The 24,979-nt window shown below is 35.4% G+C and overlaps 1 protein-coding gene, 2 non-coding genes and 1 pseudogene across 19 annotated transcripts in view; 2 read left to right on the top strand and 2 right to left on the bottom strand.

Moving 5' to 3' along the window:
- Positions 1 to 24,979, bottom strand: part of Nek1 (NIMA related kinase 1) — a 239,241-nt gene that overhangs the window by 189,583 nt on the left and 24,679 nt on the right. For 11 of the 17 annotated variants that reach the window (XR_012441543.1, XR_012441544.1, XM_074054990.1 and 8 more), the window contains 6 exons: positions 21,578 to 21,638; positions 17,799 to 17,950; positions 3,919 to 3,978; positions 3,623 to 3,682; positions 3,484 to 3,531; positions 3,241 to 3,315 (listed from right to left, as the gene is read on the bottom strand). Coding sequence is in view for 15 of the 17 variants with exons in the window: in XM_074054990.1 (XP_073911091.1) it covers positions 3,241 to 3,315; positions 3,484 to 3,531; positions 3,623 to 3,682; positions 3,919 to 3,978; positions 17,799 to 17,950; positions 21,578 to 21,638 (456 nt within the window). In the remaining 2 variants the exon portion in view is untranslated. Of the gene's footprint in view, positions 1 to 3,240; positions 3,316 to 3,483; positions 3,532 to 3,622; positions 3,683 to 3,918; positions 3,979 to 17,798; positions 17,951 to 21,577; positions 21,639 to 24,979 lie in introns of those variants that run through there. The other 6 variants (XM_074054991.1, XM_074054996.1, XM_074054999.1 and 3 more) reach the window with 4 other exon arrangements.
- On the top strand, positions 13,032 to 16,168 carry LOC109686885 (leptin receptor gene-related protein-like; annotated as a pseudogene).
- LOC141416958 (U1 spliceosomal RNA) lies at positions 18,908 to 19,070 on the bottom strand. Its single transcript, XR_012441606.1, has one exon. It is a non-coding gene; the product is annotated as a U1 spliceosomal RNA (small nuclear RNA).
- Positions 20,073 to 20,201, top strand: LOC141417118 (small nucleolar RNA SNORA51). Its single transcript, XR_012441736.1, has one exon. It is a non-coding gene; the product is annotated as a small nucleolar RNA SNORA51 (small nucleolar RNA).

Genomic DNA, 24,979 nt, shown 5'->3' with positions numbered 1-24,979 from the left:
AAAGTCATAAGAACTCAACCACAGACAACAGATTTTAGAAAAGGTGTTAAAGTAAAGAAAAACTATAAAACTATAAGACTTATTATGGAAAAATTTCATTGAGAAGAGAAAATTAATAATCTCAAATGCAGAGGTCAATAGCACTGAAAATAAGACAGATATGACTAAAGTTGAGTGGTAACCTTTATAAAAACACTAATTTAGAATAAAACAAAAGAAATTTCAGTGTAATCAAATGAGAGGAAATTTGTTTTAATATCTTGGCACAGTAAACTGCACACAATTTTGTGAGAAAGCATGCTTTTTTTAAAAAAGTGAGTTCAAGATAAATACAGATAACGAACTAAAAATGTTCAATGTGAGATAAAAACTGCTAGTAATATGAAAGATAAATAAGCAGGAAATTCCATTAAGGAGGTTCTTCCAAACACCCTCAAAAACATGCATGTTTTTAGTGGCAAATCAGAAGCAGAATTCTGTTAAGTGGTAGTCATATTGCCTATAAAACTGCTTACTCTAAGTTAACCTAGCATTAGTATCTGAACTTTGAGTACTCTAAAAGTTTCTTGTTAACAAAAGTAGTTAAACATCTCTGAAGATGCTTATACTCAAAATCATGTTGAAAATACTGCATCAGAATACTGAAGCAATGGGATCTTTACAAAATCACCTTCATTGAAGCATGACTTATGTCCAGTAAAATTCACCAGTGCTAAGCATAAGTTGATGAATTTTGATAAATTTCTGCACTCCTGTAGCCACCTCCACAATTACAATTACCCCAGAAAGTTCCCTCATCTTTGGCAGTCACTAGCCTCTCAATGCCAAAAACGACTAATCTGCTTTCTGTCACCATGGACTGGATTTGCCTTTTCTATAATTTCATATAAACAGAATTAGCCAATATTTACTATTTCACCTGTCTTCCTCATCTCAGTATGTTTCTGAGATTGATCCATGTTGCTGCATGTTCCCTTTTATGGATTAGTATTACATCTTCAAACAATAGATATACATCTTCCACATCAGCAGATGATCAAAATTAAATACGTGAGACATGCAAGTTTTCTGAAAACCTATTCATAAGACATATTAAAAACAAATAAAGTGTCATTGGCTCATGCCTGCAATCCTAGTTACTTGGGAGGCTGACATCAGGGGATTGTGGTTTGAGGCCAGCCCAGGCAAGTAGTTCACGAGACCCCATCTCCAAAACTAGAGCAAAATGGAGTGGAAGTGAGGCTCAAGTAGTAGAGTGCCTATTTTGCAAGCCCTTGCTTTGCAAGTGTGAAGCCTTGAGTTCAAATTGATAAAACTGGACTTTTAGGATTAATGACCACCTTAGACATCATAGGAAAAACAACTTCATTTACATTGAAAATATATGCAAAGGAAGAAAAAAAATCATCAAAATCTCCACATTAATCTTGTGCTTTGCATAAAATGCTGAGTAAGATTCCAGGATCTTTTTCACTTTCTGAACAGGTAAGACATAGGCTAAGCTAATTTTAGAATAGACCAAATTCTGTGTGAGTCATTCCTTATCAATGAAGATGTAATAAGGTCTACTTAGATAAAACTGAATTACTAAAAATACTGAGTAAGTCTGCATTAATACTGAATTGGGAAAAAATGACTCACTGAATTACTGATATATGATTTAAAAAGAAACTGCATCTGAAGTGAATGAAAAACAGTAAATTCAGGACAGATTATACATGTCTAAATAAAACAAAGAAAACTTTTATCCAAATCATAACTTTTGAGGGAAAAAACCAAGAATGGTAATCAACTTCTTAAGTATCTACTGTATACTTAAATACCAAGATGGGCACTGGTCAGGTGAATTTATAGCTTAAAGACATGTTGATTAAAGCTGATTCAATGACAGAAATTAAAATGATAATGCTGAAGAATAATAGTGTGCTCATTTCTATTGTTGTATAACAAACTGCCACAAAGTAAGAAACTAAAAGCAATATGCATTTATTATCTCACAGTTTCCCTGGATGCCTGGCTGAGGATCTCACCAGGCAGAAATCAAATTGTCAGCCAGGGCTACTATTCTTATCAGAAGCTCAGGATCTCTTCTATGCTCCCTGGTTCTTGGCAGAATTCATCTCTTTGTGGCTCTATGTCTAAGGTCACCATTTTCTTCTTAGTTATTGGTTAGAGACCACTATCAGTATCCAGAAGTCTCCTGTACTTTTTTTTGCCACATTAAAGTTTGCTGTTAGCAGAGCTAGATCTCTCTGGACTTCTTTTCCACTTCCAGTCTGCTGTGAGGAAGTCTTATATGTTAATGTAACATGGGAGCAACTGTGGGAATGGCCATTTGCCAAGTAACATAATCTAACCAAAGGAGCTACTAGACCACCCATGAAGGAAGAAGAGGGAATGCAAGGGGTATGCAGCAGGGGTGGGAAATCCCAGAGACCATCTTAGAACCTGGCCCACCACAGACAGAGACACATATAGGATGGTCAGGAGCAAAGGAGGAAGTACAAGGCTCAAACTGACAGAGCAAATACAGTAAAGGAGACTACCATCTGAGCCCCTGCAGGCCACTTCAAGCCACTGTTCTCAGGCAAACAAATAAACAAAAACACTAATGAAGAGACTAAAGCCAAAGAAAGTTAAGTCGCTTGCCCGAGGTTATAGAGTCTGGATATACCCAAAAGGAATGTTTGAATTAAGAAATTTAGGTAAATGGTTATCTAGGTAATTGATTATGTAGGTAAATGAATGGAGGTAGGAGTGAGAATGAGGAAGGAGGGATGTTATAAAGTAAAGAGAAACACAAGTGAAAAGACAAAGAGCCTAACATAGTAAGGAAAACACAAATAAGGTCCTTAGTTCACCATGAGTAGAGAGCATAAAGTGTTGAGGGAATGTATGGAGATGAACTTGGAGAGAGTCTTCTGAGAACTTAATTTTTTAAGTGACATGAAAAATTTTAATGAATTGTGTTCGATTTTGTACTTGATTTGTACTTGAGATTTTTCTGAAAGCACATGAAACTTTTAAAAGCAAGTTTAACAGTGTCACATATTAGTCATTAATATATCAAATATATGCAGGAAAGCTAAGAAATCATAATAAATGCTGAAGAATTCTAGACAGAACTTAACTGTACACCAAAAAAAAAGAAAAAGAACAACCAGTAATACACATTTTAAAGAGCAATGTGAAACTGGAGAAAAACCCAGCAGTATAGCTATATTGGTATTAAATGCCTACCTTTACTTCACCACTTCCACCAGCACTTAACACATTTCTCCATCCTTGTTCCCTGGCCCTATTTATTCTCTCCAACTTTTGGGGAAAACAAACAAACAAACAAACAAAACACCATTTCAACTATTTAATACAAAATCATGAAATACACTTAGCAATAAAATGGAAATCAGTCACTTCCCTTTTTAAAAAAGTATGTATATGGGGAGAGGAGAGATGTACCACGGAAAATGGAGTATCCCTTACCCTTTCCTTTTCTTGCCTTTTCACTTGTTCAGCCTTCATAAAACTAATCTGTAACAATTTAAAGACATACTTCTTAGAATGTGAAATTCTTATAATCTACAACTTGGTAAAGGAACAAAAATAGGAACAAAAATGCTACCTGATCCTTTTCTTTCTTTTCTTTTTCAATAAATCCAAACCTCCTCTTTCTTGTTGGTTCCTTAAATAAAAAAAATTTAAAAAGAACATTTTTATTGATAATTATTCCTACTTTTGGATTTTCATCAGGAACATTAATATACCAGTGGCAGAAGTATGCCCAGGGAGGTTAAAAAAAAGTAAGAAGTTATAGGTACTTGAAAGAAATAAGGAGGAAAGGTTTGGAGGCTTTATATGTAAGGTTTTTTACAACTGTTTTTGCAAAGCTTTAAAATAAGCAGACAGATATCTTTATACCTCAAACATTTTCCTCCTTTCTTCTCCAGGACTCACTTTCTTCACTGGAGTTTGATGGGCCTGGACAAAAAGTAAAACTATAAATTAGATAAAGACTTTAAGACACTCACTTGGAAATTCCAGATTTATGAAAATTTAAGACAGAAAGAGGTAAAGCCAATATTGCCATGTCTTTCAAAAATATTATTTTTAAAAATAAAGAAATATTAATCTTTGATATGCCTTCTACTAAACAAAGAGAAACATTAGATTAAAAAAAAATATGAGAAATGGTTCTTCCTCAGTCATCAACTAAATAGACTTGTCCTTAGATACGGATGTTAATTTTAAGTTTTCTAGTATGATGATAACACATTAGTTTGGAAGCCCAATGAATAAACTTTTCTTTAAAAATTAACCACACAGTATATGTTCACTACATAAAATTCAAACAAGAATAAAAATTTACAGCCCACTTTACTCCCTACTCCTGAGGTAATCACTATTAATATTTTTCTAAGTTTCCTTCCAGACATTTTACATACTTAAATACATATAGGAATTCTAGCTTTTATGATTTTTAAATAACAATATGCTATTAGATGAAAATTTTTTTTGAATAGCAATATGCCCTGACAGTTCCACAATATGGTAAGCAAACTAACGATGTCAAAATTTCACACCAGGGCTATATTAATTTATTTAACAATCCATCTAGGGAGAGACACTGGGTTGGTTTTGAATTTTTTTCTATTCTATATGATGTAAGGAACTTTCATATACATACATCTTTATGTCATATGCAAGCCTCTCAGAAGGGCAAATTTTTAAAGAAATAGAATTATCAAGTAAAAACATAATTTCAATGTCAAGAAAAACTGGTCTCCCAACAGGCTATACCAATTTATATAAATTCCACCAAAAAACTTATTTCCCCACATTCTCACAAATATTGGATATTATCAGTCTATCTTGAATTTCTGCTCTTTGGAAAGGCTGTGAATATTCTCCAGTATATTAGATATGCTCATTTCTTCCTTTTAATTTCTATTTATTCTTTTACTGTAGAATTTGTAATGTACATACATTTTAATTTACCAATATTTTCCACTATGGTATCTATCTATATTTTTATTATTACTTTATTTTTGTGTTTTTGAGATAGGATCTTGCCCTGTAGCTGAAGCTGGTCTCAAACTCAAGATATTCCTGCCTCTGCCTCCTGAGTGCTGGGATTACAGGCATGAACTACCAGACCTGACTTGGAAGACAATTTATTTTTTTGTGGCAATGAGGCTTGAATCCAGGGACTCAAGCTTGTTAAGCAAGAGCTCTACCACTTGAAGTACAGCCCCAATCCTTGGAAGCCATTTTAAATCTCAATATTATTATTGCTTCTGTCACTAATACAGTTTTTTTTCATATTTAGATCTTTATGTGGAATACATTTGCTTTATCATGGAATGAGTTAGGAATCTAATTTTTCCTTTAGAAAATTCAATTTTCTCAAGTTATTTATTGAGAAATACATCTCTTTCTCCATTGACTTGAAATGCCTCATTTACCACATAATAAATTCTAATACACACACACACACACACACCCCCAGTCTGTTTCTGGAATTTTCTATTCTGTTCTATTATCCATCTCCTCTTTTACCTTTATCTTTTTTTCTTCTACTGTGACATAAAGTCACCTATTGAAAAATAGGTGTAGTGATATACAGAGATTAGCTAATATAAAAGTAATATTCATGAAATCACCACTTAAGACAAGAAACAGAATACTGTTAAGTACCTGTTTAGCAAGCCTAAGGCCCTGAGTTCATACCCCAGTACAGGAAAAAGAAGAAAGAAAAAAAAGGAAGGAAAGAAGGGAGGGAGGAAGGGGAAGGAGGAAGGCAAGGAAAGAAAGATAAAAAAAAAAGAAAGAAAAGGTACCCAGATGCCCTGCAAATGCCCCTCCAACGTCCACTGAGGTCACCACCACGTGACTTTTGTTATTACTGTCCTCTTGCTTCTCCTTATTGTTTTGTCACTTAAATACATCTAGCCAAAAAATGTAGTTTATGATTTTTTTGTTTGAGTGATAGAGTAATGGAATCATAGTAAATATTCTTTCATATATTGCTTCCTCTGCTTACCACAGTTTTTTAGATTTGTCCATGTTGTTATTTGTGTTTACATCTGTTTTCTTAAATGATATGTAGCATCATACTGATAACAGCTCCTTTCTCTCACAATTTTCTTATACAATCTATTCAGAAGTACTGTGTGTGTGCGTGGGGCGGGGGTGTTGCTATCTCTTTTCATTTCACTTTCTAACCAATCACTTATTTTTGCAAATTATCTTCTATCAGGTCACTTTATTGAATTTGTAAATATAGTTTTCTGCCTTATTAACATTTTCTAGGTATGTAATCATATCACAGTGCCTGTGTTTTCTCTTCTTTCCCAATACTTACATTTCTACTTTTTTCTTTTTTATTGCATTGATAAGGACTTCTGACAAAACATTAAGTGATGGCAACAATAATAAATACTTCTGTCTTATTTATTTTATGTAATGCAAGTTATGTACTGTAATCCAAGTTTTCAGTGTATACATACTTACACACACAAACACATACATACACATACACACTGAATTAGGTTAAGAACTTTGCCATCTGTTTCTTGAACCACTGAAGTTTTAATAACAAAAATTAGTGTTAAATTTACTACATTTTTAGAATGTGCTCAGATGACTTACATACGATTTTTCTCCTCTAATCTGCAAATGCAGTATAAGATTACCTTAATCAAGTTTCCTGCTATTGACTTCTATATTCTGAAACAAGTCCTACTTGGTAATTATTCTTTTGATAAATTGCTTGACTTATCTTTTTAAATTGTTTACAATTTCTGCCAACATGCTCATAATTGACCTATGTTTTCTTTTTTATTCTGTGTTAACTACCCAATTTTGTTATCAAGGTTAAGCTTAATGGATAATCCATTTTTCTGGAATTCAAAATACAGGACTGGCAGAGTGACTCTAGTGGTAGAGTGCCTGCCTAGTGAGAGTGAGGCCAAGTTCAAACCCTAGATCTATAAATAAATAAATGGGGAAAAAGAAAAGTAGCATATATGACAGAGATTGTTTGTGGCCCCAAAGTCCAAAATACAATTCTTACTATTTTATATAACAAGATAAGAATTTATCTATTCATATACCAGTGTTTTACATTTTATAGCTATAGAAGTGATGATATTTTAGAAGAATACTGCATAAAATGTTTTACCAGTGTTGGGTTTCAACACAAAGGAAACCAAAATAATCCAAGCAGTGGGTCCCCAGAACCATACTACCGTCACTGTATTATCAGTTCTTAACTCCTAACCTCCAACTTTGGCTAGTTATTTCGATTCAATCATTTAGGCTAACCATATATCCTACCATTTTATCCCAGGAAAGACAGTATAGTTGATGAGAAGAAGATAATTTTTAAAGAATAACTTTTTAAACTATTTCTAAAAACATCCTGCAGTAAGAAATACATTTCCTACCTGAATGTGTTCATAACCTAAACCTGGAAAAGATGTACACAAAAAAACACACTTCAAAGTTTCATAAAAAGTCTCTGCTTTTTACCCAATAAAATGATTTTGAAACAGCTAGTGGATAGCAGCCTCAAGTTTTAAAGGAAATAAGAGATAGCTCTGGCTGGGCACCAATGTCTCACTCCTGTAATGCTAACTACTTGGGAAGCTGAGATTGGGAGGATTACGGTTCAAGTCATTCACCAGACCCTAGCTCCAAAATAATGAAAGCAAAATGGACTGGAGCTGTGGCTAAAGCAGGAGAGTACCTGCTTTGCAACAGCAAAGCCCTGAGTTCAAACCTTAGTCCCTCCAGAGAAAGAGAGGGGGAGAGAGAGAACATGAGTGAGTGAGCTCTGGGGACACTAAAAATGCTGCAGATAGTGCTTTTCATAGTTTTCCACACAGTTAACCGGAACTTCATCTGGTGAGTACAGGGGTTGGTGCTGAGGCCCTTCGGTTCAAGTCTCAGCACCAAAATTTTTTTTTTTAACTAGTAGCAAATGTTACCCAGGAACTTTCCTTCTATACAAAATATTTGGCAATAATAATGAAATAAAATACTGATACACTCTATGTCATGGATTATCCAGAAAACCAAATATTATCTGATTTCCTTTACAAGAAACGTACAGAATAAGCAAATCTATATAAAGGCGGAAAACAGGTTAGAAATTTCCTAGGATTGCAGGGTAGGGAGAGAATGATGAGTGACTGGCAATAAGAAAATAATTTATTCACTGTTTTGTTTGTTTGTTTAAACTCTGGACCTCACACTTGCTAGGTGGACAGCCATCACTTGAGCCATGCCTCCAGCCCATTTTTGCTTTAGTTATTTTTTAGATAGCGTATCATTATCTTTTTGCCCGGGGTAGCCTCAGACCATGATCCTTCTACCTATGACCTCAACCACCTGGTGGCTGGAATTACTAACATAAGTCACCACACCTGGCTTATTTATTAAGATGGAGTCTTAACATTTGCCTGGGCTGGCCTCCCTACCCCCATCTTCCAAGTAGTTCAGATTACAGGTTTGCTCCCAGAAAAGAAATTCTTTTGGGGATGAGGAAAATGTCTAAAATCGATTGTAGAGATAGTTACATAATTCTAGGTCTACACTATGAACCATTTAATTGCAAACTGTTAGTTGGTGAATTCTATAGTACATGAATTTTATCTCAATAAACCTGTTTTTAAAAATAAATAAATAAAAACAAATAACCAAAAAAGTTGCTGAATCATAATCTTTGGATATGGAAACTTACATTGTACATTTTTATATGCTCCGCAGGTTAACTCTTATATAGTCACTCTCAAAATTTGTGCACCATAATACCAAATAATTAAAATGTATTAATGTTGCAAGGTGTGCTGTTAAGTGCCTATAATCCCAGCACCTGGGAGGCTGAGGCAAGAGAACTGTGAGTTCAGACCAGATTGGGCTACACAGCAAGACATTGTCAAAAAAAAAAAGTGTTAATGTGAGTAATATAAAGCTTGACATAAATGATTAGCTTTAAAAAAAAAAAAAGATTACCTGATAGCATGGAACAAGAGGAAAATTTTAACCAAGACATGAAGGCACTGATTATATTCATCTTTCGTTCTTCTATATTGCCTTACATACAGAATATTCAAATATTTGAGAAGTAAAAATACCAAACTGTTCCTCTGAAATCACACAGGTATTCTCCGATGCTATTTCTACACTAAAGAGAAACAATTATACTAGGAAAATTGTTTCATTTTCTGTTTCTTTTTAAAAATCAAGAGCCAAAGTACCAGAATATGTTCATGGAGCTCCCTCTGGTGGCTTCACAACCACTCTTTTGTTTCAGTAGAGTATGTGAAAAAATGAGCAAAGAAAGACTTATGACGAGCAAATATTTTGATCACCTACTGAGTGATCCAAATATTAATAGCTATTACAGTAGTCATTTGTCTATTATTCAGGGTATTTGATGGATGACATCTAGTTTTCAGAATATTAGAAATAGGAATCTAAAACTTCCACAGCTTTTCTTTTATACTGCATAATAACTGAAAATAAGGAAAACATTAACATATTAACTTTATCAGCCATATGAAAACACTGATTATACACTTGGTTTCAATCCTGCTTTAAGGTGAGGGACTTCTGTTACATCATTAGTTCAGTTTACCATTCCTTCCATTCTCTGAAACTAAAATGTGGCCAAGAGATAAAATAACTCTATTTCTATGAGTCCACTCACCATGTGTATTGATCTAATGACAGAGATAAATATACCTGCCCTCTATTCTTCCTTCCAATATGGTAGTTTTACCTTGGGAGGGCAAACAATTATACATACGCATATTCTAAGTGTTCAAATGGATAACATATGTAAATACCATTCGAAATAACTAAACATCTCAAAAATTATCTAGATTATTATCTATTTATTTTGAATTCATATTTCACTGAATTTCCTTTAGAAGAAATGTTTCATTTCTGAAGAAATTTTGGTCCAGGACATGATTTTTTTTAGGACACTTAAAGAACGAAACTAACTTAACTGAATTTATATCCATGATAATCACAGATAAAAATGTCCAGAAAGCATATGTAATATTATATAAAAACACTAAAACTCAAAATTATCTATAAACTCCCAAAGCTGGTGTAAAAATACAGGCAATGTATATTTGAAAACAAGTGGGAAGGGCCCACACAGAATTAAATTAAAGTAAGTGCACTGTTTGAATCCTAGGAATATATTTCTTTCCTCTTTTATTCTATACAGCTATCAAAAGCATACTAAAACTATGTCATATTTATTAAAATACATAGTTCATGGGAAAGATTACAGACCATGGTTACACTACTTAAATTACCTCAAAGAACCAAGAAGCTTTCACAGAAGCCAAGTCTCTATCTCAAGAATGAGACATATGTAAAGAACTGAAGTCAAAAGCTCTGTAGTTTCCTCTTCATTACCTCACACTGAAGTAGTGGCCTTGAAGCATTCAGAATAAAATCTCAGTTGGACTTGGTGGTTCACATCTATAGTCCCAACTACTTGGGAGATGAATACTAGAAGGACAAAAAGTTGGCAAGACCCCATCTCAGTGAACAATCCAGGCATGGTGGTACATGTCTATAATCCCAGCTACATGGAAGGGTCATGGTTGAGGCTACTCCCAGGCAAAAATGCCTAGTTCAGATGTGGCTCAGGTGGAAGAGCTCATGCCATGCAAGAGCAACACCATGAATTCAAACCCAGTACTTTGGCTTTTTTTTTTAATTTTTTTGGTACTGGGTGTGAACACAGGTCCTCACACTTGCCAGGCAGGTACTCTGCCACTTGAGCCACTCCACCAACCTATTCTTGGCTTTTATTTGACCTTTTTCTCTGTTTAGTGCAGTTATAATGTAAACAATATTGCTCCACTGATTAGAATTCATTTTTTCCAACTATTTATTCACTCACTTTTTAAAAACAGAAACTTGCTAGCCATTTATTTTTTACAAAGATGTGTAAAACATGGCTCCTAACTTCAGACAGGTGATGTTCTATGATATTCCATAAGCAATTTTTTTTTTTTTTTGTGATACTGAGGTTTAAACTCAGGGCCTCATGCTTGCTAGGCAGGCACTCTACCAGCTCGAGAGAGATGATAGTCTAACAAAAATAACATTAAAAAGATACTCATAAGGTGCTGAAGGAGTTCCAAATAGGAACAAATTATTTTCTGTTTTTCTGGGGGGACAGGGCATAATTAGGAAAGAAATCAGAAAGGTCTTGTATCTGAGGGGTTTCCTCCCTCCCTCAGATCAGTGAACTCTGAATGAAGATGCAGCAGTGCCCCAGTCCAACACCCTATCTGTTAATCTACAAGCTAACGTGTGAGAACTCATCATGCACCAATTGCTCCTTTTGCCTTTTTTTAAGCCTTTGTTTCCATAATTGCACTATAAGATTTGAGGTCAGATATATGCTCATTTCATTCACCAGTGGCTTATCGCTGTGACTTGTGCCTACACAGAACACGCAAAGAAAGGAACACTCAAAATGAGAGGGTAAAGAATGAACAAAACAAGAAAGAAAAGTGCACCCAGGGTAACTGGTGAGAAGTCTAATTTAGCTAGGAGTGAGAATTCATGAATATCAAGGGAGACTGGTACAGAAGATGCAGGACTGAATCCTGGAAAGGTCTTCAATATGCAAGAAAGACATTTACCTGGTAAGCAGTACTTTTCCACTGCATGTTTTGTACATGGACATACTTTATATCTTTTTTATTTCAATAAAAAAGCCTGTTTCTTAGCCTGTTTCTAAGAATCCTTTCATTTGAATTTCTAAGTTACAACCAAAAGTTAACAGAATTAACAATTTTTAGCATCTTCCGTACTATTGATCTTCACAAATTACTTGTCTTAATTGAAGAAAATATTGACTGAAACTTTTTTCCTTACTGTTGACGTTACAAAGATATGTTTTACTGTGCTCAAGAAAGTTTGCTATTATCATTTGCTCTTTAGGTTTTACTTTCTAACACTTAACAATTTTCTAAAAATGGTAACAAAATGATTTTTCAAAACTGAGTTTCACTAAAAGTTTTGGTTGTTCTTCTTTGTGAAGAATTAATGTTTCAGGGTAACCTGATGTCTAAGTTACTACTCGTTCATTCACTCACTCACTCAGTGTGGAAATGCCTACTATTTGCCAGAAAATAGTTTTCAGAAACAATTAGCCAGAGAAAAATAAAAAAATTTTCGCCATCATGGGACTTACACACTACAATAAAGGGCAATGGCAATAAATAAATAAATACTAAATAGTGATAATGCTGTGGAGAAAAACAAGCAAAGTGAGGCAGATCAGAGATGGGGGGAAAGTGAGTAGAAGGATGTCTGTTATCTGATATAGGGTGATCACACACCTGAAAGACAACAGCAAGCACAAACACATTTTTGCAGGTAAGTTTTCTTACCACGTTTGAAAGCCCAAGGTTTAGAAAATGACTGGCCTGAAACTAGCAATGAAGAAGCAGAAACTAAAGTTTGGAGATGTAATGAGGCTGTCAGAGGGCTTTATAGGCCATAACAACTCTGGCTTTTATTTCTAGTGAGATGAAAATCACTGGAAAGTTTCAAGCAGGAGAGTACAACAATCTAACCTGCGCTGTATAAGAAACATGAAGGTTGCTTGTTCACAACAGACTCAAGAGGGTAGACTTGAAAGCAGTGTAACTAGTCAGGAGATTGTATAACTACTAATGTGAAAAATGAGCATGGTTATGACTAATGTGAGGTAGTCAGACTGTGAATATATTCTGAAGGCAGAGTTGACAGGATGTGCTCAAAGAGTAGTCAATGATGACTCCAAAGCTTTTGACAAGAACAAATGTACAGTTGTCATTTACTGAAATAAGGAAGAACGATTTGGGATGGACTTAGATATGGTAATTTTGACATGCCTATTAGGACTCCAACTGGAGATGTTTAATATAGTCTGAAGTTCAAGAAAGGAGTATAAGCTGAAGAAATTTGTGAGTCAACTTGCAGATGTTGTCAATTAGAAAGCTAGTATGAGTAATAAGAAGGAAGATATGCAAGGACTAGGTCCTTTACTGAAGCATTTAAAGGTCTGGGAAACAGAAGACCAAAACTCGTATGTTCTCCCTCATATGCGGACATTAGATCAAGGGCAAACACAGTAAGGGCATTGGACTTTGAGCACATGATAAAAGCGAGAGCACACAAGGGAGGGGTGAGGATCGGTAAGACACCTAAAAAATTAGCTAGCATTTATTGCCCTCAACGCAAAGAAACTAAAGCAGATACTTTAAAAGCAACTGAGGCCAATAGGAGAAGGGCACCAGGAACTAGAGAAAAGGTTAGATCAAAAAGAATTAACCTAGAAGGTAACACACATGCACAGGAAATGAATGTGAGTCAACTCCCTGTATAGCTATCCTTAACTAGCAAAAACCCTTGCTCCTTCCTATTATTGCTTATACTCTCTCTTCAACATAATTAGAGATAAGGGCAAAATAGTTTCTGCCGGGTATCGAGGGGGTTGGGGGGGGAGATAGAGGGGGTGGAGTGGGTGTAAGGGAGGGGGTGGGGGCAGGGGGGAGAAATGACCCAAGCATTGTATGCACGTATGAATAATAAAACAATAAAAATTAAAAAAAAAACCATCACAAAAAAGGGCTGGCAGAGTGGCTCAAGTGGTAGAGCACCTGCCTAGCAAATGTGAGGCCCCAAGTTAAAACCCCAGTGCCACTTAAAAAAAAAAAGGAAGGAACCAACCCTGTCAACACCTTGATCTTGGACTTGCAGCCTGAAGAACTGTGTGAAAATAAAATTCCATTGGTTGAGCCAAAAATAAATAAATAAATAAAGGTCTAGGAAATAAGGAACTCATGAAGGAAGCTAAGAAGCAGTCAATGAGACAGGAGGAAAGTCACAAGAATGTAATGTAATACTTTGGACGTGAGTCAAGGAAATGTTTAAAGGAGGAGGGAACCAAACGAGTCAAAGCTGAGGTCAAGAAAGAAGAAAACACATCACTGGATTTAATAATATGAAAGCTACTGGTGTTCTTTCAAGAGCTCTTTCATAGCAGCCATGACAAAAAAAGCCTTGAATATAGTGGATTCAATAGAAAATAAGACGAGAACCAGATACAATCTAGACAATACTTTGGGCGAGTTTGCTGTAAAAGGGCACACAGATATACATAGGGAAGTAGCTGAAAGCAGATACACACAGGTTTTTAAAACAAAAATGGCAAGCTACAGAAAACTTGTTTGCTAACATGATTCACTAGGGAAGGGAAAAATATGACACAGGAGAGAACACAAAGTTGTTTAGCAAGCAAAAAAAAAAAAAAACAGAGAGAAAGAAAAACACATAGTACACAAATGTTAAGAGTTGACTCTCAACAGGAATAGAAAGTATGCAAAGCAATAGGAAAAAAAGCAGAATATCCACAAACAGATATGACTGACTGACAGAAGTGATACAATGTGGGAAGATTTTCTTCTAATTCCTTCTGTTTTCCAAATGAAGTAGGAAGAAAGCATTAGTCCTTGTGAAGAGCAAGAAAGTAAGAAGTAAACCACCTAGGAAAGTGGGAAGTCAATGGACTGAGAAACTATCACAAGGTGGCCAGAGGTACTAACTGGACACTGTTGGTTATAAATTTATAGGTACAATAGCCAGAATAGTCATGTTTCCTTCAGTCACACTCCACAAAGAAGGTAAAAAGCTAGAATTCACTAAATTTTTCCCAGGTGAGTTACAATAAGAGAATAGAGGAATAAGAGTTGAGTTTTTGGAAACATTATAATAAGGGCCTATAGAATTTAAGCCACATTAGGAAAACAAAAACAATGAGAGAGACAATGAAAAAACTAGTACAGATTAATGAATTAAAATGTAATGAAGTTTTGGAGGCAGATTCCTATAGGAATGAGCTAGAAATAGGAAGTAATGTCAGAGAATGGGTGCTTACAAATGAGACTTTGGAAAAGTTGCTGTTATTTATAATGACAAACTTAATGACATGACCATACGTGAAAGTTCTAAGATAAGGCAAGAGACAAGATAACTGAATGAAAATGAATAAGAAAATAAAAGCCATGTCTATTGTAAGTATCAGAGTTCTGGATACTGAAATCACTTAGAATTATGTCAATATTGGGAAGGATAACAGTGAGTCAAGTTGTTAAACTTTTAAAAAACGAGGGCCTGCAGATGACTCTTACAGGAGTGGTAGCAGGTGACACAGTCTGATAGCAAAAGCATCAAAGCTGGGGGTAGGAGAGAGTTATGGAGCTGGGAAAGTCTGGTATTAAGAAGGAAAACATCTCCTTCATCCTACCTCTAGATCCAGCAGTATTGATGGTTTAGAGAGAAAACAGCCACCAAGGAAGAGAGTCACAGCAGAACAAAGTGTTCAGGGACAAGCCAAATTCTAGAGCAAAAGAGGTGAAGATAATCTTTATCTAGCCTAGCATACAAGGAGTTTTGCTGATAATGTGCTATGAGAGCCAACTATCAGAAAGGTTGGGGTGGGGGAATGATTAGGATATGACCTGAGTCTTACAGAATTTTAGAGACTAAGAGATGAGGGGAAAGCCTGTAGTCCTAGGTTTCTTGTGGTAACTACAGAGAAATAAAGGGTATGATAGTATTGGTCCAGGTAGGCTGAATAAATGCAATAAGCAAAAATAAATAAATAAGCAAGCAGGGACCTGGCCTGGGAAGGGGCCAGAAGCTGGAAGCAGCTGCTGCCCTAACTCTTGTGGCAGGTGTTAAAGATCTTATGGCATTGTCCTTCAGTGGGGCCACTGGACTTTTCTTATGCTGGGATGTGCCTTGGAGGATTATGGCGTCTACTGGCCCTGTTCGCCCTGGTTTTCCACATCCTCTCTCCCATCCCCCATCTCATTGCCAAAGCTGCCATCAGTGCCTGTCATGAGCTGGCATATTTCTTCATGACTGGGATTGCTGTTTCTGCTTTGGGATTTTCTGTTATTCTTGTTCAAGTGGCTGTGATCCAATGTAAAGCCTGTGACCTTTTGTTAGCAGGCAACGCTGTCATTTTCCTTACAATTCAAGACTTTTTCCTTATATTTGGAAGAGGAGATGATTTTAGCAAGGAACTGTGGCAATAGTTTATTCTGATTTCTTAGAGTTTGTACTGTATGTATATGTGTGCATAGGTGGCATTTCACTATGGAAATAATATGCTGAGTTTTTTTATATCTTTATATCATGATAATTTTAAGGAAACCTCTCCATTTAAACAAGTAAGCAAAATACAAAGCTAGTGTGCCAGTTACATTGCCCTTCTTCACTGTTCCATTTGTGTTACTAGAGCTGGACATAAACTTACTTCATCTTTGCTTGTTAGGCTTTGTCAGCTGATGATGTAAGATGGACATTGCACAGGGAAAGAGCTTCCTTTCTCCTTGTTACTGCAGCATGTGGCACCAGCAGGCAGCTTGTACGAGGTTCTGCCAGTACCCCTGTCAGCTTTCCTGTGAATTTTGGTAGTACCTCTCCTCTAAGAACAGCTTCCCAGAGTTCTGCTGGCACTCCAGCTGGCTTCCCAAGAAGCTCAGCAGCACCAAGCAAATGCCAGCTGTGCCCAGTAGGCTTCCCCGTAAGTTTGCTGGCTCCCCAGGTGGCTTCCAGTACATTTTACTAATACCTCAGGCAACTGACCAGAGGTTTTCATTAGTTCCAGGGTGGTTTTCATTAATTCGTATTTGCCAGCTTCAGACTGTGGAACCTCAGTGAATTCCATCATCAAACAGGCTACTGTCATAGCCTCACCAAGAAGGTCTGAAGCTCAGCCTTAACAATAGGATTGGGGGCGCTTCAAAATTTTGTTCTTTTTCTAGGAACTCTGTCACAGTACTAGGAATAACAGTTACTTCCTGTAGATAACTATAATATATCCTTTATATTCCCCTAAAAACTAGTTAACATTATTCATGTTAAATTTTCCCTGTACAGATTATTGAGTAGTTTGTCTTCTGATTCTATGCTTACTTTGTATAACTTATTTGAAGAATGATTGACCCTAATTATTTTGAACTATTTTATGATAGATTTCACCAAAATAATTGATCATCCCTATTATAAAGTTTATCTTATTGCAGTATATTTACATATGTGTCTAAATATGTATGTACATATATGTATATCCATGCATATGTTGTCCAAAACAAAAAGGTCCCATATATCAAAGTATGCAAATACTGACATGAAAAAAGTGTCAAATTCCCTGCAACTAGCACTGTGTCGTTGGGCATGGCACTTAAATGCTACAGGCCTTATTTTTTACCTGAAATAGGAGAGTAGACAAGGTGATCACATTCTTTCCAGCTCTATGATTTTGATTTATTTGTGAATTATCAAATACAAAATTCTCTCAGAGTGTTACCAGTATATCACAAGTATTTGTCTTTCATGCACAAAATCAAATGGTTCTACTTAAGTTGTTCAAGTTATTTCACATATGTCACTTTTTATTACACCAATTATTTACTTAATATATCTACTTAGTGTTACTGTTTGACTTCTATAAGGCTCCTTAGTTTTAGAAGACTGATGAAGAAGCAGATAACAATGTTCCCTAATAACTTAATTTAAAAAATTCTAAGGGAGGGGGTGGGGGCAGGGGGGAGAAATGAACCAAGCCTTGTATGCACATATGAATAATAAAAGAAAAATGAAAAAAAAATTCTCTGAATATCAAGATAACTCTATTGAGCTGCAATAAAATAAGGTTAAGTTGAATTTGACATTTGTCACAATTTGTAACATGATCATACCTGTTTATGTTTTTGGAGTGGTTTGTTTTCAAGTAATTTTTTATCTCCATGTTTCTTATATGCTAAAGGTACTCCATATTTCGCAGCAGGCTTTGTGATTTTCTGAGCTGGCATAACAGAAACCAAGCTTTGTCCTGAAGCTGGTCTTTTAGCTACATAAAAAGATACAAAGAATTTTTTTCTAATAGTTCCTTATACTAAAATTTTAATTTCAAAGTTCTTCAAGATTGCACTTTTTTGTTTTTGTAACTATTAATAGCATTTGAAACTTTTCACCAAATAGCTTATTCATTACTTAGCATATATCAAGGCCTCAACTATTTGAAGCTATATTTTTTGTTTGTTTGTTTTTTGGCAGCACTGGGGTATGAATTCAGGGCCTCACTCTTGCTAGGTAGGCACTCTTAACAGCTTAAACCACTCCACAAGCCCTTTTTTTGTGATGGGTTTTTCAAGATAGGGTCTCATGAACTATTGCCTGCGGCTGGCTTCAAACCTCAATCATTCTGAATTCTGCATCCTGAGTAGCCAGGATTACAGGCATGAGCCACCAGCACCTGGCTTAAAGCTATGTTTTTGAAAGAAGTGAAGAAGAGCCAAACTCCTCTGAGATGTTGAAATTTCTCATGTAAAAATCTTGAGCAAAATAATGAAAAAGAACCTCCCTAAAATCAATGGTGGGATGTGGTTTCATGCAACTGTGAATACATTATAAAAACCACTGAATTATATGGGTAAATGAGTAAATTGTATGAAGCCCATTGGTAAACTGAATGGTACAAATTGTATGGCATGTGAATTCTGTATCAATAAAGTTGTTAAAATAATTTTTAATCCATTTTTTAGAAATTACCTTCAAAAATCAAAATGAAATTCAGCAGCAATTGTTAAATATTAATCCATCACTATCAGCAATTTTTTTCCTTCATGTATAGTTTCAATGCTGTTTACACCTATTCACACCTTAAAACATTCACCATCCAAGTTTTCACATTTTGGCTACCTTTATGCACTGCTGATAGAAATATAAATTAGCCAAACTTTCTGAAGGGTGATCTATAGCAAGACCAGTATTATTCATGAATTGATTTTATTTTATTTTTTTGTCAGGGGAGAGTGCAAATGCAATCCCCCACTACCACAAATTACATGGTCAAGTTTCCCACATTTGGGGAAATTGTAGGGGTCAGCATATCCGTAATGCAATGGATAAGCCTTGCTCTGGGAAAACCACCTTCGTGATCATGGCATCTCCCCCTACCAGGTAAGTATCATCATGAAGTGATGTTAAAGAAACAATCAAAAAACAAAGGGAAAAAAAAAGAAACAATCAGAGAAACATAAAAATTCATGTTTAAGGATTAACCCTAAAGCATTATGTTTTTTGTATTTTGTTTTGGTGGGACTAACTAGGATTTGAACTCAGGATTTCACCCTTGCAGAGTAGGCACTCTACTGCTTGTCCCACACGTTCAGCCCATTTTGTTCTTACATTTTGGAGATGGGGGTCTCACAAACTATTTGTCTGGGCTGACCTCAAAACTCAATCCTCCTGATTTAACCTCCCAAGTAGTTAGGATTACAGGCACGAGTCACCAGCACTCAGGTAGTATCATGTATTTAGTCCATGTATTTAGTCCGTATAAAGAAATTATACGGAAATTCTATTTATTCACATCTCTACCCAAATCCTCTCTCCTTTCCTGCTTCCTACATCTGCAAAGGTACCTCTCACTCTGAGTAGGAAGAGCTTGCTTTCTTCTTCTTCCACCTCACTCTTTAGCTCAGGATTTTATCATGTGCTAAATTTTTTCTTTAAACAGTACTCTTGAACTCAGGGCCTACACCTTGAGCCACTCTACCTTCCCCTTTTTTGTGAAGGGTTTTTTCCAAGATAGCTCTCTTGAACTATTTGCCCCAGCTTCAAACTTGATCTCCTGATCTCAGCTTCCTGAGTAGCTAGTATTATAGGAATGAGCCACTGGCACCCAGCTGTGCTAAATTAATTGATTTTCTAAAAAGTAAGCTTCCTTTTTAAAAAAGCAATGGAGAAAAAAAAATTACTGGTAGTTCACAGTAAAATTCAGCTCTTCAAAGAAAATTTAACTACTAGAAAATGTTCATAAAATAGTATGAATGAAAAGAAGACTTTGTGTATAACATCCCATTCAAATTTATTATTATATTCAAATTTATTTATTATGTGCATGTCATCAAATATAACACTGTGTTAAAATTGGGATAATTTTTGTTTTTTGAAAAGTTTTAGGACTGGGGCCCCTGGTGCTTACCACAGGCTGTGCTCTCATACCAACTCTATAGAAAGAGGAGGTAAAGTAAACACCCTATATTCACCTCAGCCAGGACTTGTGCCTGCATCTGCATTGTGATGGGGAGACATGGGAAAGGAAAGGTAAGAAACTAGGAAGTATGAGAAAATCAGCCTCGATCAAATGAGGTAATTCAATCATATGATCAAACTTAGAACATAGTTGTATGAGGTCACAATATTGTGACTTGGTTAACTGTATTAAAACCACAGAAGAAATACTGTATATGCCAGAAAAGGGGCTGGAGGCACAAAAGCATAAAAATGAAGACTCTTAAGGGACATATATGAATAGTCCCCATGCATATTTCAAAGAAAAGGGAGAATTTCTTATTTTTGAGCACTTCTTAGGCTCAGTGTCAAGAGTACCCCTAGCATGAAGCTTTAAAGTAAAGGGCTAGAGTTCACAAAATATAAGCAGTACCCCTCCTGTTGTAGTCCCATACTACTGAACATTTCATTCAAATGAATAACTCCTCTCATTCTAATTCTTACATAGGCTTATCGATGTGAAAAGAATGTGTCAGCTAACATTGAGTATTTCTGGCTTTTAAGATTGATTTCTTAAGAACCTTGCCTGCCAGAGAGATCATGCTGACTCTGCTGCTATATCTCAGTAGCTTTTGAATTTTATTTAGACTGAGTTGATTTGTTGGGGACCAAGAGTCTCTGCACAATGTAAGAATGATCCAAAGAGACCTTCAAAGGGCTAAATGGGGCTAGGAATAGAGCTCAGTGGCAGTTGGCCTGGCATGTGTGAGACCCTAAGTTCAATACCTAGCACTGCAAAAAAAAAAAAAAAAGGGCTAAATGCAATTGGCTTTCCTGGGAACACAATCCTATTTATACAGGCTAATTTTTATGGTAAGGTTATATTTTTGTTAATTTATCCAAACTCAAAACGGAACATTATGTCTAAAAATATGTAACTTCTAGTGATTTTAGAAATCCATTCATTTTATGCAGGAAAAAAAATTATTTCCCTCTCACATAAATGTGTGTATAATACATAAACACATCCAAAATCCTACAAATATTCTAATGCCAGTAGGCAAATAAAATAAAACCTATCCTTAATAAAATGCCTGACCTCACAATTTACTTTAAAAAATTTTAGAATATGAAGTATTTCTCAAGAAAAATACACAAAGATTTATACGTAAACTGGGCATTCTATAGCAATATTCTTAAAATATTAACTAAGCATTTGATAAAAACATAAAATTTAAGCCAAATTTCATTTAAATAAGACAGACAAGAAACAGAAATTGTGTTATTAATTTATCAAAAAAATTCAGTATAGGGCCATATATAAAAAGCAATTTGAGGTGTATTTCCTTTAGATTAAGTTTAGCCTACAACCATTTCAATATATTTTATCTATGTTTCTAGTATATTTAGACTTAAGCACTGCAAACAGATGAAATGCCTTGTATTAAATTTCATTTACCTGGTGTAGGCTGTGCTCCAAACTTTGAAAATGTTTTTAGACAAAATTCTTCTGCAATAAGCTTAGATTGAAAGAGAAAGAAAATACAAAATTAGAAAAGATATTAAATTTCTAAAATAAAAAACCTATTAATCACAATGATTCTTTTCCTTTTTCAGTCATAAATATGTTGCCAAGTAAGCTGTGCAAATTTTACCAATTTATTTTTATTACTTTTCCAGATAGGCTTTCTTTAGAAATTAAACTGATGCACAACCTAGGCTCCAAATACTGCTTGCTTGCTCCATATTTCAACAATTTAACAAAACTACATATCTGGAATAATCTCCATGCTCTATGTGTACCCATACTCCTCAATTACTTCAGAACTTCATTATCCAAAGAAACTCAGAAAAACCTTTAAGTTCTTTTAACTTTATGCTGACTCATCATAGCATCTCCAATGAGTTAACACATAATTGTAAACATGTTATTGGATAAATATTCTTACATAATTTAGTCTCTTTTTAACACTATCATAAACACTCTATTACTTATTCATATTATTCATGTTATACATATTTTGAGAAGTAAAAATCCTTTACATTTCCTGCAAGTAATTTTCTCTTCTTAGTCCATTTTTTTCAGAGCTGAACACTGATGGCAACAAAGATTTAATTCAATTTAACCTGCCTTTTTTTTTTTTTACTGGGTAGAGAAGGGAAAAGCAAGTGAATTGTCTTTGTTCAGGAGAAGGGAGGCCTGGTAGAAAGAAATACTCCTATAATACAGTAGATTAGATGCCCTAATAAGCAAAAAACCAGGACCTGAGATGGCTATCTTTCCTGTTAAGGATCCCCTACAGCAGTGTCCGTATCACCTGGCCTTTAATAAGCAAATCTGCCACCTCAGAGTTACTGAAACAAAGATGGTGGTGGCTGAACCTAGTAAAGCCTTCCAGATGATGACGATGTGTGCTGAGTTTTGAGGACCACTGCAGTAGAGGATAAACCTAAGTGAAAGTCTGGTTCAAAGGCAATTTTTATCAAGATGTGAACGTGCTCTCTCTTCTAAACAGATTCATCCTCTGCCTTTTCTTTCCTTTCTTTTTTTTTAATGAGAATAAAGAATTTATTTGAGCCAATCTGGGGTTGGTCATGCAGGGTAAAAAATTCTAGCCACCTAGAATTAGTACTCCTCCAAATGGTGCCAGAAGGGTCTGGGTTTTTTGTTTTTTTTTTTTTTTTTCTCCTTTTATCGTTTTTACATTTACTTCCATGTGTATACATTGTGCCACTTGCCTCCCCTCCCCACCCTTCCAGGCCTTTTCCACCCTCTTGTGCTCCAAGTTTGTTGACCAGAAAACATAAGAGGAAATAAGAAAGACGTATTGTTTTTGCTAGTTTGAGATAAAGATAGCTATACAGAAAGATTCCTAGCGTTGCTTCCATGCACATGAGTATTGCAGCCTACACTGGTTCATTTCTATCAGACCTCTTCATCCCTTTTCTTTTTCTTGGAAGAAAATGGGTATTTTACAGTCTCCAGTTTGCCAAAAAAATTGAGTAATTTCTTTTTTCTTTTTTTCCTCCAGCATGAATGCTTATGTGAGTTGAGTGAAGAGGTGTGTAAATTCCAAGTTCCTGGAATCCCTCAGCTGTGCCACTACCCATATGTAGGTATTTTGAATTAAGATTTAAAATAACAATAATTTAAATCTCAGCTTCCCATGAACATCAGCCACACTTCAAGTGTTCAGTAATCGCATGTGGCTAGAGGGTACAATATTGGACAGCGCAGATTTGAAACATTTCCAACATCACAGGGTGTTCTAGTGCACAGTACCGATATTCCTAATGAGTCAGAGCTTATCCATGCTTTTTCAAGCCACATCCAGGAAAAAGTTGTTAGGGTGTACAAGACAAAGAACTACACCCTATCAATCTTGGTTGACAGCATTGACAAGTATCAACAATAAATATTGGTGGGCTGGAGGTAAGGTTCAAGTAATAGAGTATTGCCTAGCAAGTGCAAGACCCTGAGGTTTAAACCCCAGTACTGTCAAAATAAATAAACAAATAAAATTTTAAAACTGTCCTGTTTGAGGCCACCTGGGCTACATAGAAAGACTTTGTCAAGACCGATATAAGAAGGAAGGGAGGGAGGACAAAAGGAGGGAGGGAAAACAAACAAACAGAAAAGAAAAAGAAAAATACACACAGCATTATGGTGATACTAGAAACAATAGTTCATATATTAAAATAGAGCTCATAAATTGTTTTGAAGTTATGGCCTTAAAAAATGTATCACAAACCTTTTCACCTGAATATTGAACAAGTAATATATAGTAGAAAATAAATCTACTATATATAAAAAGATGCAAGTTTTCATGAAGAATGAAATCTAAGTGGGGCTTAAATAGCAGTAAGGAGGGTTGAAATATTCCATCTGTTAATAAACATAACTACCCTTTTACATATAAGTTTTACATATTTCAGGCTTCAGTATTTTCCCTTTCATTGCTAGCTAGCTGAATTCCAGTGCTTCAGCCTTGAGTCTATGCCCTAGCTGCCTGTATGTGAGGAGGAGGAGGGAAAGAAACTTGAGCAAGATTAAATGAAGCCACTGTTTTCACTCTAGTAGCTGCCAAAAAACAAAAGTACTCTACATCATAAAACTGTCCTTGCAAATGTTATTTTTAACAAAGAAGTCTTGTAAAACACCCACATTTAAGAGATTGTCATTATGTTCTATACAAGTAACCTTTAACCTCCAAATTTTAATTGGCTTTCTTGCTTACTAATGCATTCTTTTAGTATTAAAAGTTAAATCCACATCTCTGTTTTCCGAAGAGTACTTGTTTACATGAATGTTCCATTAAGCCAAAAGGATATATAAGTAATACAATTATGATTTCGATAGGTATCTTATTTGCAGAAGAGTTGTTTGCTTGGTTTTTTTTTTTTTTGATGGACTGGGATTTGAACTCAGGGTCTTGTACTTGCCAGACAAGCACCTTACTACTTGAGCCATACCTCCAGCCCTGCAGAAGAGTTGAATGGTGGTTAAATTTAAAAGATCACACTAAACATGAAAAGTGAAACAACCCTAACTTTAGGTGACCACTAAATAACTGATGCTAGTTGATTTGACACAGATTGTTTTATAAAACCTACCAAATTAAAATTTGTCTCAACAAGTGCCACACACCTGTATCTGAGTACTAGAGGAAACATCACGAGTCAATGAGGACGGGGGCATGAGTGGTAAAGCATCTGCTGAGCAAGTGAGAAGCCCAAAGCTCTAACCCCAGCACACACAAAAAAGAAAAAACAAGCTAGCACACATACATATAAATACCCACAGAATAAGGTTTCCAATCATTTTCTGTCAAATAGAGTTATAATCATTTAATACAGTTAC

Source organism: Castor canadensis, chromosome 14 (genome assembly GCF_047511655.1).
Source record: "Castor canadensis chromosome 14, mCasCan1.hap1v2, whole genome shotgun sequence".
Lineage (NCBI taxonomy): Eukaryota > Metazoa > Chordata > Mammalia > Rodentia > Castoridae > Castor > Castor canadensis.
Note: the sequence above shows the minus strand (reverse complement) of the source record. Positions and strands in the feature narration are given on the sequence as shown.